The sequence below is a fragment of the Bactrocera oleae genome, chromosome 3 (genome assembly GCF_042242935.1).
Source record: "Bactrocera oleae isolate idBacOlea1 chromosome 3, idBacOlea1, whole genome shotgun sequence".
Lineage (NCBI taxonomy): Eukaryota > Metazoa > Arthropoda > Insecta > Diptera > Tephritidae > Bactrocera > Bactrocera oleae.
Window position 1 is genome coordinate 20747242 of NC_091537.1, and position 15591 is coordinate 20762832.

At 33.4% G+C, this 15591-nt stretch overlaps 1 protein-coding gene across 2 annotated transcripts in view; it reads right to left on the reverse strand.

The window, feature by feature from the left end:
* Positions 1-2755: 2755 nt before the first annotated feature.
* LOC106625051 (uncharacterized) overlaps positions 2756-15591 on the reverse strand; it is a 95185-nt gene continuing 82349 nt past the window's right edge. For both annotated transcript variants that reach the window (XM_070106214.1, XM_036366777.2), the window contains exons 4-6: positions 14353-14564; positions 6827-7128; positions 2756-6741 (exon numbers count right to left, since the gene is read on the reverse strand). In XM_070106214.1, the coding sequence (XP_069962315.1) occupies positions 6582-6741; positions 6827-7128; positions 14353-14564 (674 nt within the window). In that variant the 3' untranslated portion in view covers positions 2756-6581. The remainder of the gene's footprint in view (positions 6742-6826; positions 7129-14352; positions 14565-15591) is intronic.

Sequence of the window (15591 nt, forward strand, 5' to 3'; positions counted from 1 at the left end):
CAGGCACCCAAAGTATGCTATTTTTAATAACGACCTAAAAAACACTACAGTAGTCCGACGCCTTAACTAAATCAGATAATTAAATATGGTCTATTTAAAGTTCTGGTAATGTTAACTTTCTTGACTTTATCTTTTTAATAAAAACGTTATATCTTGTTTCAATGGAAAATATTTTCAATTTTTCAGATGAATTAATGTTATGCCAAGAGGAAGTCGAAACAGCAACTCGCTAATTTGAGCATTACACCATAGTGTTTTCCTACTTGTAGTAAAACATTGGCCATTGTTCTTTAAAGCTTACTTCAAGTTTGCATAAAACTTGCAATAGTTGCATCATCATCATCATATGTCAAATGTGCAATAAATCTTACTAAAGTGCTAAAGGGCGGAACAAAGTGATGTGCGAAAATACAGAATACACACAACAACGAAGAATTGTACCTTTTAAAAAGAGAACACAAAATATATGTATATGTATGGTATATATGGAGAAGATCGTGAAGTTGCTTGTGGGTTCACAAGTTGATGAGAAATGCAAAGAAAACGAATGGCATGGGAATGGAGACTAATTTGAAGCAGCAACACTTCGAGGATAAACAAAAGAATACTAATGTGTGGTCAAAAACACCTAGAGCATTTTAACATGTCAAATGACTTTACTTTGGATGTACGAATAACGGAAACGTAGTAAAAGAGACTAGAATTTCAATATTTGCAAATTTCAGTTATATTCAAAGGCATTCGAAGCATTTTATTAATTCACATGGATTTTGGACAATAAGAAGTGGCTCCAATATTTTGGAATAAATATTATTTAAATTACAAATAATTATATACATTTCATTTTTTTGATCATATAATTTTTTAAATGTCTGCACAAATTTGAAAGGGGCGTTTCTACAAGCTCACACATATAGATATATGGTTTTTTAATATTAAATGTTCGTCAAATATTCCCCTTACGTCCCATTTTTGAACTGTTGGAATTGCAAAATATTTTTATTTTATCTATTTAAATACAAAAGTACAAAAAATGCAACTAATTCGCCTCTTCATATTGTATTTTAGATGTAATTTTATATATATGTATATATATTTTCACGCAAATTGAGAGTATACCCGAACAGAACTTGGTCCCAAGAGTTTAATAATTGTTATATCTTCAAATTAGGGTCGCAATAAATATTTTTATATAAGCAAAAAGAATAAATAAGCACACACATTACGATTGTAACTCCCGCTCTTTCGCCCAATTGGTTGAAAGTATTGGATTACTGATAAGATGGTATACCATATATTACACATACATATATAGTCTATGTATATTGTTTGTATATAGTCTATGGAGAAATATGCACCAATTTCGCCTATTTGTAGAAGAATAATATTCCTATTAAACTGTGAACTTTGTGTTCATAATATTTCAGTTTCATATTTCGACATCTAATAAGCCGATGTGACGAAAAAATGAAATAAATGACAGTTATTCCAGATTCTGCTATCGAGTTCAGTTTAATGCAAAAGCATATGTAATATATTGCGCATGAAAGCATTATGACTGCTTGATTTTCTATAGCCCTTATACCAGTTGCTTGTTCGTTTCGTGTTTCTTGAAGGATTGGAGTATAGAAAGAAGCTATTACTTCATTAGCTATATTCAGTTCAATTAGCTGAAAAAAAATTAATTTTGGTTTAAACCACATATGAGGGACTTTCAAAATGAGAACTTTTATATCGAAATACAAAAATAAAATAAATACTGATCTAACTACTTTTTTTAAAGACAAAGTCATTTACTATTACTGTATTACCTCTCGCTAAAAATTTTTCTTAGCCCAGTTTAAAATAGGCAATTTAACGTCCGATATCATTTTAAAAGCAAAAGTTGCTGCTCTGCTGATAAATACTATACTAAAGGTAGCACTCCCACCGAATTCTATCAAAAATGGGGATCTTCGAATCTTCGATTCGCCATTTTTCAGCTGCGCTCTTGTTAAAGGGAGTAAGCGGAGGGTTAAAGTGGTATAACCACTATATTCAATCCTACCAAGTTTTACTTATTGCAAATTGTAAACCAATTTTACTATTGCGAATGTCTCAGATGCAAATTCCTCTTAAACATGAAAATACAAACATTGCTTTATTGATTTAACTTAAGACTTTAATTTAATTACTGAAATGATTTTTATGGCGAAAAGAACAATTTCACATGAACATATTAGCGCAGGGCTGCATCACAACTGCTGCCCATTTGTTTGAACATCTGGTATTATTTGTTCGATTCGCTACTCTCCAACGCTTGGCGAATCAAAAATAGCTTACGTGTTTTAACTGCTTGCTTTTCTTTAGCTTTTTGATTATTCCTGTTATATGCTTTATACCAATTTCATATTCTTAAGGCTGGGATTATAGAAAGCATTCATTGGAGAGATGTAGAACGGCATATTTATTCTATGGAAGCTATGGGAAGGTATTCTGTGGTATATAATTTTTAAAACAAATCACACTTTGCTCGGTGTAAGACACTGGTCTAACCTCAAAAATACCGATGAAAATGCTTTTCTTTGATAAAATCATAAAATACTATTTTTGAATCATATATAAACTAAATATATCCACAATATATTTCAAATTTTATATTTTTCGAATGTAGGATATTTTCTAGATTCATTTTAAATGACCAAAACTTATCTTTTAAGTAACAAACTTACCGTCGAAGAAGCTTAAGTCGATCGAAATAAAAGTCATTGCATAATTTATTGTGTATAATTCGATATTGTAGTTCTTTGTTTGATTTTTATTAAAAAGAAACTTTGAGAATTTTTTAAAAACTGCACATTTTGAATAAAATTACTTTTTCTACATCTTCATCATTATTATTTAACTAATATACTGCTTAATTGTGTTAATGTATGTACATACAATTAAATTACAAACAATTTCGTGCAAGTTTACTATATAGAATAAGAGTACCTATACTATATATAAGTGCAAGATGTTATATTTAAATTCTTTAATTTAAGTGCCTCATATTTAGAAAGTTTTAGGTCTTACAGTCGTTTTTGAATGTCACACGAAATAAATTAAACAAAGTTTTAAAGATTCCCGGAGATGTCGTAAGACTGGAACTGCAGCGCCGTGAATCAATGCTTGTTGCACGAGTCAAGCACATATGACTGTTTACTTCACCATAAGTGTCAGGCTTACTACATATAAAAAACCGTTGCTATAGTTCTTTCACGTAATCTTTCAACTTTTACTCATTTACTGTTATAATTGGAATCATTGGGTCAACTAGGTACTGTTCTTAGGGCTTAAGAAGGAAAGTGACAATACTGATATGCAATTCAGCAGTCCTTCAAATAGACGCTTTCGGCAGTTACCTGACTGTATGAACTGATAAATGTTTGAATATTAATATTTTTTTTAAGAAAATATTTATCAAATGCAGTAAGTTGCAAAAGAAGCTTTTAAATATTTAAAAGTATGGTATTATACATATTTCTAAGAAGTAAACTAATTTTGCAGATTTTTTAGAAATAATTTTGTCTTAAACATAGTTGTGCTACTAACAACTAATTGCTTTTACAATTCAACTTTATTACAGTTCCTCAAAAAATTATTTTAATAAATCCGTGCAACAAGTTAGGCAGAAGGATCGCAAGGCAGTTTTGATAAAAAAAAAACATCTAAAACTAAAACGTTATTAACTGTAAATTGCATCTTTATTGGTAATGGTGAGTAAAATTGAATATTTAATCACTTAAAATTGAGCAGTATTGAAAACATAATATTGTACTTAGTCAATAATCGATCAAAAAAGGTTTATATATATTATTAGCTTCCTCGGGATTTATGGTTACCGATATTTCAAAGTAATATTCTCAAATTATTCAAAATTTTCAAAAACTAAATGTTTTTTTAGTAGAGTCAAAGTAAAAAATGACTTTATATGCACATTATTATGAAGAAAGTTGTTGGTTTAGACTCTTAAGAAATAACTGGTATAAATCACATAGACAGAAATAAAAAAGATATAAAATATGATAGAAATAAATTCTCTCTTATTGGGTTCATCTAGATACCTTTGTTACCGATTTCTCACTAAATTGAATCGATTAAGATACTGGTATAAATTCTAAAGACAGGCTTATGCAAGGAAAGCATCTGGCATAATCAAGAAGAGTTAGTATTACAAGCGGTTTTACCACTTTAAAAAGAAATCAACATTATGTTTTGTATATAAATACACCAGTGGCTTTCTTTTGTAAATTTTGTGCACTATGAACCAGAGAAATGGCGAATCGAAGACAGCTAAAGTTTGTGAAACGACTAATATTCTTCTCTCGATAAATACTAATCTCTTGCAATACCATTTCGTTGCAACGAAGCATGAAGATCGCTTCTTCGAGGCTTCAACGTTCGTTTTTTTTTAATTTCACGAGTTTTTTGCGCAGTTATAAACGTAAAAGTTGAAAATTGACGTACGAAAATCATCTAAAACCGCTCGATGGAATCTTGCTTATGAACCCACTGCTTTCACAGCAACAACTGCTACTATCTCACACACACTCATCAATTCGAAAATAGTTGGTTAGGCGCTAAAAAGTCTTGAGCGCACATATATAATATATAGCATGTGTATATTTGTGTATTATAAAATATCTAGTCTTATAAGTAATTATTAAACACATCATAAATGTACATATACAAAATTACTAAAATAATTGACTAGAAGAAAATAATAACCTTAAATAATTGCATATAGATACATTACAAAGTACTCGTATATGGTAAAAAAAAACAAAAAAAAAATTAATATGTATGTACATACATTTTTTGTTAATTTCAAATGCGCTCAACTTAGTTTAAAAGAAAATACTAAATTTCCTATTTGCTTGTGACTAATTACAGTTAAACAATGTAATTTAATTATTGAAGACAGTAGAAAAATGTACAAAAATCATTAGTCAATAATCAAAGCTTAAAGTATATAGACATGTACATATGTAAATGCTTAAATTCGTCTAATTTTAATGCATGTACTCGTATAATTAAAGTGTTTAAACATTAATTACATATTACTAAATTAACGCAGTCAAAATATCAATGGAATTGCTTTCTTTTTCTCAGTGTATTAATAATAGTAAGTAAAACTAGCGCTTTAACTTTACAAATGCACAACTTGTATATTTGTGTATGTGTCTAATATGGTTTAATACTATTATTAATATTATTTATTTATTTATTAATTTTAATTGTGTAACGTTTAACAATAATTTTAGATAAACTCTATTTAATAGCGTATTTGATTGATATTATTTATCGTCAACTACAATTCACTACATATGTATGAATGTATATACTTAGTAAAAAGTTCGCTGTTAAAAGTCTTCTCAAATCATATGTCTAGGTTTCGTACATTAAAACAATGTAAATTGCATGTATTGCTTACATGGAAGTTTATAAGTGATAATTGATGGGAGTTAAAGCACTCACTAAATGCATTAGGGTGCGCACACATTTTTAGTATAATTGATACACACATACATGTATATACATATATATAATAGGGTGGGTAAAAAGAACGATTATTTTTTTTCACTTGGAGCTCAAAAAAATATGTTCTTAGGCATCTCTAAGAAAGTCTCTCCTAGTATGAGCTCCTAATTTTAATGGGAAGGTCTTACAGTTTCTCATTCTCAGATAGAAAAATTCATATCTCGCTTCCAACTACTTGAAAAAATATTTAATTTCATAGATTTTGAAACTGAATGCTCTACAAAATGGTCTCTTGCCATTTTTTCGTAAACCTAACATTTTATCTTCCTACTTTTAAAAGACTTGTCACAATATCTGTGAAAATTTCTATAGAAATTTAAAACATAAAATTCTCTCGACTTACTTACTTACTTACTTGAAACGCACGGAGGCCTACTTCCGATATTCCATTTGGATATCTTTATACAATTTGGCAGCATATTAGCTAAACTGTCATGCAGTTATCCATCGTTCTAAAAGAATAGGTTACGAAGCGAGATATGAATTTTTTTATCTGACAATAAAAAAATAGAAAACCGTTTCAATTAAGAGCTTGTACATGGAGAGATTTTCGTAGAGGTGTCAAAGAACCTTTCTGAGTACCAAGCGAAATAAAAAATTCTATTTTTATAACCCCCCTAATATATACATATACTATAAGTACATAATACCATATATATACGTATATTATATAATATATGCATGCGTTTTGAATCAAACCGGAAAGTGTGTATTATGAACTTATGCGAGTTTAAGTTTAAAATTTTAAATCACATTTAATTATTAATGCATAAATTTTATTTTGCTGCTCATTATTGTACGTTATCTCATTTGAGTATTTTCTTCAAAAAACTTTCAATTATCATTCCATTTATTTCCAACAAATTTGCCATAAATTTCTTTGCATTTTTTCACTCTCCTCATAAGTAGTTTCGTCTATTTTGTATCGAATAAATTAATTATTTTAATTATTAAAAGTTATTAATACTTAATTTTAGTTTCATTGTTGCAACAAAATGCATGTCTATCAATAATTCGTTTTAATGGTAATCACTGCTGGAGAGCGCGTTCGTCGCCAACATCACCGGCTCAGTCAAGGCGGCTGGCAACTGCTCCTCGCGTCGCGGGCAGCGTCCATACTTTTTGATGTAAGAGCCGTGCTCGCATGTGGGTGGCTTACAGCGACCCTCGGTTATGCATCTGTGTGTGAAAAAATTGTAAATTTTAATTAATATTTTGGACGTATTACAATATTAATTTTCCTCTTATAAGCAAATGTACTCACTTGCGATCGATCACCGAGAAATGCTCCATGCCGCGTTTAAGCCAATCACAGCCGGTGTTGCCGGAAGAGCAATCGCAGCGACAAAAACCGTCTTCTTGCAATATTTTCTCATACAATTTGGGGCAATTACAGTTGAGTATCGTGGCACGTCGCAGTGTCTGTCCGCCATAGGTCATGTCGTACATTGCCATATTGTGGTATTCGTCGACCTGTTGTCGAGATTTCTCCACGCAGTGGCATTCTGTGTGATTAATGAATGTCAAACGTTCGACGGTGCCACGCTTCTCATTGATGCTGCGGACCTGTGTACAGAAAAATGAATTGAAAAAATTATTTCCAATAAAAATATAGATATAAAAAGGAATATAAAGCTAAAACAGACTAGTAAAGATTATAGGTATATATATTATATAATAAGTTTTGTTATATTCACGTACATCAGTCCGAAAAAAATCGAAGCATCATAACCGGGAAAGAATAGATACAAATTATTTTGAATTTTTGTGTTCTCCACTAATTTTTTTAATGGGTTTAACGGAACATATATATAGATAAAACCCTTTTGAGAGCAAAACTTTTGAGTTTATGGAGAAAGAAGAGTTCAGTTATTTTTAAAGAGCATGCGTTTATATCTTATATGAAAAACCCAATCTTCAAGGCTACAAAATATCCTTAAAATCAGTTTTGGCAAATCCAGCCAAGGCCTATACATACATCTATGAACTATTGAATATATCAGAGTATTTACGGATTATCTTTGATTTACAATTTAATGTCACCAGATCAGAATAACCTAACCGGAGAATTATACCGGGACTTAAGGTAGAAACTGACTTCAACTACTTTTGGTATCAAATCATATCAAGGTAAACTAGTTTTAGGAAGTAAACAGACAAATAGTTTTATTTGATGCAAAAATAACGGGATAGATAAAAACTTACATATTTGGTATATTAGGGTTAGGGTAATTTTTCAGTACCAAAAAATGTGATACAATAGCCAAATTTGTTTGGAAAACGGCAAGAAGAAAACTTCTCGAGACTTTCAACTCGATACCACTTTTCGCTAGACTGCGGTTGAAACCTCTTGAATATCATACGGTCGGTGAAACGAACGAATTAGCTCGAATCGATATGAGTCACCTAAACATATTTGTAATTTGCAGATTTACAGCACTTCGTCGATATATGACATACACTTGAACCATAATGAAAGGCTCATGATTACCATTGAAAGACTGGTTTTTAAACTTTCTAAAAGATCCGTGATCTTGGTTGCGGATATAGGCCCCGAAACCTAACTTAATCTAACTTAAACCCTAAATTTGGTACCTAATCGAAATATGCTAATTGAAACATTCCCATTTAATGGAGTTCAGATATTTATAAAAATACATAGTGTAAATAAATCAATTGTAGGAACTGGAATTGCCAAATTAGATATATAGGTGCTATAAAAAAATATTAGATGCTTACGAATATTTCGGATAGTCAATTACATTATTTTACAACCTTAAAAATGGGTGTGATATCGGACAATATCACTAATTTTTGGGAAGATGTGTCAAGAAATGTATGTAGCAAGTTTTATCGATAACAAATCGATCGATAACTGTATCAAAGCTTAAGTTATCTGTTACCAAATAAGATAATAGGTTTCAAAATGGAAATAGATCGAAAGTAGGGTTCAGTGCGGTTCAATTTTGACCATTTTCAACATATGCCTTAGTAAGTCAAGTAAATTTAATGTTTTAAATTTGGTTAAAATTTTTCCAGGATTTTGTAACAAGGCTCCTAAAAGTAGGCTGTAAGCTGATCATTTGTCCAATTTTTTAACTCATCTAAATTTTGACTGTTACCAAGAAAGACGTGGTATAAGAATGGATTTATATTGCCGAAACCTACTTGTATGGTCCGATCTCTTCCATTTTCAATATATACTAAAAGTAAGTCATGAAAATTTTATGCTTTAAATTTGATTAAAGTCCTTCTGTGAAATGGTCATTTGTCCATAACTCATCCATATTTTCACTTAATGTATTTAGTCCTGCCAAAAGTTCTGTTACAAGTTTTTAATAAAGTTAATGTTATTTCATAAATTATATATTATATTAAATCAGCAGTGTACAAAATTTAATTCGGAATGGTCATCTTTTGCTTTCACACAAGCCCTCAAACGGTTCGGCAATTGATTAATAGCTGCACGCACAGTTTCTATTAGTAATTTTTTTAAGTTTACCACAGACGGCCCATCATCTGCAGCATTGAAACCAGAATAATTGCTTTTAACCCACTGCTGAGTGGTTTTTGCCTTGTGTGCTGGAGCAAAATCTTGCTGGAGATCCAATGCTCTCCATCGAAGAGAGAATTGCTTAACAGCTTTAACACACCTCCTAAAACATTATGCTGGTACACATTTGCCCATAGAAAGGGTGTAACGACGTTATAGGAGACTCCCCACTAAACTGACAGGAACTTTCTGTGAATGCATTATTCTTTTTGTGTCATCAACTTAATTATTTCCCTTTTCGAATTTCAAACAGAAAACTGAAGAGATATTGTACTGTTCTGTGACTCACTGTGTCTGATTTTATTATCAAAGCTTAGTTAGCAATTGTATACTTTTAAATTATACCATTTAATGGGCGTGGTAATGATCAATAACACATCCATTATGTTAAAATAAGTGTTTCCAGGTATTAAGAAGCATTATTATCTCTGAAAGCGGTACGACCTTTCCAAAAAATATTTATATACATTATATTACACCGCTTCTACTAGGTTAGGTTAGATGAATAAGCTGATTTCTCATGAGGCCACGAATAATTCCACTTGGAATTAGGTATGGATCAAAAGGACCGTTGCATATCAACAAAACGCCTAGAGCCTGCCAAATGAGCGGATTAACTTGAAGAACCTACGCGTCGTGGCGGCAGTCAATAACGGTGAAAGTGCAACAGGTGGTAGTAAAAGCCTCCACCAACGAGGCGTCTAATATCTATTCCAATCACAATGGGCTTCCTAAAAGCCTAGGTGCGTCGTGAGACAGCCACTCTACCTACCTACCTACCTAATATCAATTCCAGCCAATTCGCAGGTTTCGTAATATAGCAACCAGATGCTTCGACCTTAGTCTGGCGAAAGCACGACGGTGGAGGAGAAATTGTCTAGATGTTTCCACCTCATCTTCCTCATAGAAACTTTAACAAGTTGTGTCCTCCGAAATCTTTGGGCTAACGACGTGTGTGGTGTAGGACAGTGTCCAGTTAGGACACCTATCATTTCGGCGATGTGAGCCGTGTCATTTCACTCTGGGCCACAGGCGCTCGAATGAACGAAGACAGGGAGCACCTACTCGTTTCCATCTTGAAGGAGATTGGTTACGGGTGTCGCCTACCGTGAAAAATTCTACTTTATCAAATTCCATACCAATGGCTTGTCAAAAGATAAAGTACATTCCCATTCGCATTATTAAGTCTACTAAATGACATGTTTCTGCTGAGTAAATCTGCAAATCGTCACTTGATACCAGTTGGTGGAGGCTTTTACAACCACCTGTTGCACTTTCACCGTTATTGACCGCCGCCACAACGCGTAGGTGCTTCAAGTTAATCCGCTCATAAATCGAATGCAATTAAATTGCAAATCCTACAAATTGCTTTCAGACGAAAACCATCAAACACCACTGGAGAAAGAGCAAATAACTAAATATACATGCATATGTATAAACGAATTTATAAACGCACACTTTGGCCTGAACATACTTTGTTACATACATAGGCACGTAAGCCTCTAAACTGCAAATGAAATTGCATAATAAATTGATATGCACATTATCCGTTGACATGGAGCAAATAAAGCAAACAACCGACAAACCAGCGGACCTGCAGGCGATCATAGCGCCGACAAATACACAAACTTACGAGTAGTTGCACTGATGAGCGACTCGCCGGTCAAGCTGTGGCAACACGAAAAATCCTTGGGGCACCATCAAATGCCATAAAAACAAGCGGCAGTCAAACAACTTATTTACTTTCCACGCCAATGCGCTGCTGTGCCACCCACGTGCGCAACCTTGCAACTCTGCAATCACTCACTCACGCTTCGTGCGGCGGCATTCACTAAACGAAATCTATCACCGGCCCACCGACGACCAGGCCACCCAATTATGCCACGAACAACTCCTGATTTTCCCTAAGCACTTCATGCCACAGCAGTTGGCACTTAATGGCATAGTCACAGAAGTCAACGAGTCAACATCGCAGCCACCTTCACCGCCAAACGCCCGTAGGCCGTAATATGCAGATTTCCGTCATTCAAAGCTATTTAATTAATTTACTCACATTTTATATCAGCTGAATAAGAAATACTCGCGCTCTGGCTGTCTGCACCACTATTACTACATATGTATCTAAGGTACTTATCTACAGTGCTATCGGTTTGCAAAGACCGAACTGACCACGAACTGTCTGCCTGCTCCGGACTGCTTACTTGTCCTGTTTGACTGGCAATGAGGCGATTATGAGTTTGCATAACAACCGGTGATGTGGGCAGTAGAGCTGTTGCGATCATTTTTTACTCCCATTCGGAGAGATTTGACTGATAACCACATCGAAACTGACACCAACAACTGCAACAGCTGTCTTTCTGGTGATAACTACATAACTACATTAGCTAAGCAAGCGATCACGAAAAATGCAATATTTTTAACTTTGTCCAAAATTCAACTGTATGTGTATATTTAAAATGGAAAGTGAAGTCACAATATTAAAGGTCAAATTGATAAATCACTCAATTATACTTTGATTTTTACAACCATGTGACAGTTTGCATCAATTATTATAGTTTTGTTTAGCTAACGGTTATTTACAACACCTAAAACTATTTGATATAATTATTTAAATATTGACTTATATATATTATTATAATTAAGATGCCGAGACAAATTGATTTCCGGATGTCTTTCTGTCTGTCCTTCCAAGCGATAACTTCGATAAAAAATGAGATCTATTATTTAAACTTGGCGATCAGAAATTCTAACGAGCGGAATCGAAAGATCACAGTGAGAAGAGGCTTGTGTGATTTTGTAAAATTTTAATAGCGCTTTCGCCCTCTGAAAGATACATATGTGTGTAAACCAAACTGGATGAGAATATTCCGTTCATTTGTTCCCATGACAGTCTGTTCTACGTTACTGGAGTTAAACCGAATTACCATTCAGGCACCTTTTTAGAACATTTATATTCTAAAAACTAAAATCTATCTAACGAAATCTATCGAATAACTGGGAAATACAATAGTCATAGCGCAACCTAAATATTTTTTTTTTATTTTCCAAACTATTTAATTGTTTTCAGACAAATAGATAGTCGTAATCAAGTCTCATAAAATAATAGTTTTAATAAAAGAATACAATTTTATTGACAAAAACGTCTGCAATTATTATACCAATACAAACTGATTAAAACAACAGATAGTACAGAGTTTGCCAACATTTATGTCGTTATGTAAACATCGAAAATATATTCCAAGCTGAAAGAATAAGGAAATCCTTCGGATCCATGAAACGAAATTTTATTTACACAATAAAAAACGTTAACTACGGTTGCACCGAAACTATGATATCCTTCACAAATACAACTTTGCCTTGACAATAATTTATACCACATTTGATGAAGATATCTCGTCAAATTAAAAAGTTTACCACACAAGCACTTGATTCCGATCGATCAGTTTGTGTGACAGCTATACGCTATAGCAATCTGATCTGAACAATTTCTTCGAAGATTACATCATTGCCTTAGACAATAACCCATGCGAAATTTCGTGAACATATCTTGCCAAATGTAAAATTTTTCCATACAAACACTTGATTCCGATCGTTTAGTTTGTATGACATCTATATGCTATAGGAGTCCGATATCGGTTCCAACAAGCAGCTTCTTGGGGAGAAAAGGACGTGTGAAAACTTTCAGATCGATACCTCATAAACTGAGGGACTAGTTTGCGTATATACAAACGGGCGGACAGACGAGTATGGCTAAATCGACTCAGGTCGTCATGCTAATCAGTTATATATATATTTGATAGGGACTCCGACGTTTCCTTCTGGGTGTTACAAACTGCGTTGCAAACTTAATATATCTTGTTTAGGGTATAAAAAGGCATTATTTTGGTCCTTTGTCAAAAAGACGTAACATTGACTGACCACCCATATATGCCCAAAATTCTAACTCGTAATTATAACTGCAAAAATTAGTACCAGAATCATCGTATACTGCCCGTGAGGTTCGAAAAAGTAATGGAAAATGTATAAATAGTGATCAGTTTGCACCGACCTTAGCTGAACAAAGGGACTTTTCAACAAATATCCGTAATTTATGATGTTATGATTTTTAAGTTTTTCGTATTAAAGAACGTCCAGTGTCTAGTTTCGCAACATCAGCATTGAAATCTTCATGGCGAAATTAATCGATTTGTTTTGCTTGAAACGCTGGAATTTTCCGGAGGGAATGTGCCAAATTATTAAATTGCTATCGAAAAGATGGAAAATCATTATAATGGGTGCAACGACTGTGATGCGGAATTTTAAAATCAAATTTTGGCAGAAAAATTTGATTTCCATTCAAAACTATTATTTATGATTATTTATTAATGACTATTGTAGAGGTCGAATAATCGCAATTATCGGTCGATGGTATCTTACCGATATTTCGGAGGTTGCAAAGATAAAATTTGTTGCATTGATGAACTCCATCAGAAGCACGTGGTGGTGTGGAAAAGAAATTTCTAGAATGAGAGGATTTAAGTCAAAGTGGTTTCACAATGGGCCTCCTAAAGGTCTAGCTGCATGGTCAGACATTCACTCTACCTACGTACCTAAAGACTATTCCAACTGTCCAACCATGCTGTTATACTTGTATACAATACATATCAATAAAAATTCCTATTGAGTATTCAATATTTTTGATGACATAATGGAACTTGGAACTTTTCATTACACAAGTTATATTTGTGTAGTATTGGTGCGAATAGCGGTGCAGTTAATATCTGAGGGGTTGTCAAAGTGTGGAATGTGACTGCATAGGTTCAAAAGTAATAAGCACTACCAAATCACTTAAGCATGCATATATACACACAGATATATTATATATAAGATATATGTATGTACATATCTGTGGCTATATAGCACACGTTTTCGGTGGCAGCAAAAACAACATGGAGCTAGAACAGCTTAACTCGCGCCAACCGAACGCATTGGCAATTAATCAATAGCCTGGCAAGTGACCTCATTATCTTGGCTGCGCGATTGCTTGACTACCAGTCTGCCTGGCTGCATAATTCACCAGCCACTATTGACATACACACACAACCAAACATCCACATAGGCATATATTTATGCTTTAGAACGCAGCGTTGAATCACTATCGCGGTGCAAGCGCAAGCCGATCTGGTGACGTATTGACACCCGCGAACCGACACAAAAAATTGAGAAATATATTTTTTTCTGCTCACACTCATACTCACATAGAAATACAAATCGACGTTTTTTGTGCGTTTCGGTGCACACGTTTGACGTTCACTGCGGCAACAACCAGTCTCGTCGGTGCATCGGTGGAGTACCGTACAGTGTGGCATGTAGGTCTTTGAGGGGTCGCGCTGTATGCGTTCGACTCGTCGTTGTGGAACACGACAAGCGGCTTCGCTTAGAATTTGCTTAACGTGTTCACCGGCCAAAGCTGTAAAGAGATGTCAAAAACGATTAGTGGGCGTAGTATGGACAAAATTCTCTGCTATGTGCTTAGTTTAAGCATTTAATAAATGACTAATTTTGAAGGCTTGGTAATTTAATTAATTTTAAGGTATACGAGCAAATAAACGTCAGCTACGCTGCGACTTAAATTTTTACTACTCTGGAGAGCAAATCGGTTCAAATTTAAAATAATTAAATATTCATAAAAATATTTTAAGGCGTTAATTTGAAGAAATCTGAAATACACTTGTTTAGGAATGTACGCATGGAGTTTTAAATGCTGTTAGAATTGCCCTCATCAAGTCAAATTATGAAGGTCAATTGATTTTTTAAAGTATTCCAAAAACACTTCAAGGTCTTGTGGTTGTTATCAGTATTATCTGTGTTCATTTAGATTTAGGTGCTAGCCAAAACTGTGAAAATAGTTTTCGAACAGTACTTTGAGTTAGAAAGTCCAATTAGGCATTCGCTACATAATCTAATTGCTAGATCGTATCCGAACACCAAACGTTACGTTCGAATTGTGACAAGTGATCATACATTTATAGTGGTAATTATCCAAATTATTCTGCACATTGACCAACTGATCGAGTTGAACATGATCACATCTATTGATTCGAACTGATAATTGATTAGACGTGCAAAAGGTTCATTCTGTTATAAGCAAAGTTAGGTTATAGTATGCAAATGATATTATTGGCCGGAAAATATCTAAAATACTACTAAAATAGACCGTTGTGTTAAAAAAAGTTAAGCATACAATAAAACTAAAAAAATCAGTTGAAAGTTCTTTTAGTATAAAGAAAATTTAGCAATTGAGCATAACATTACTGAAGTCATTTTGCTCCACGACAATTGGTCTCTTTCCAGGTATAGGTCGTACATATGTCTGCAACAGCGAAATATAACATATGCGAACTATAAATCTACCATCCTATAATATCTGCAACACAAATATATAGTATAAGGCATTGAAAACTTTCCTAATTGATACCATACATGTAATCCATATG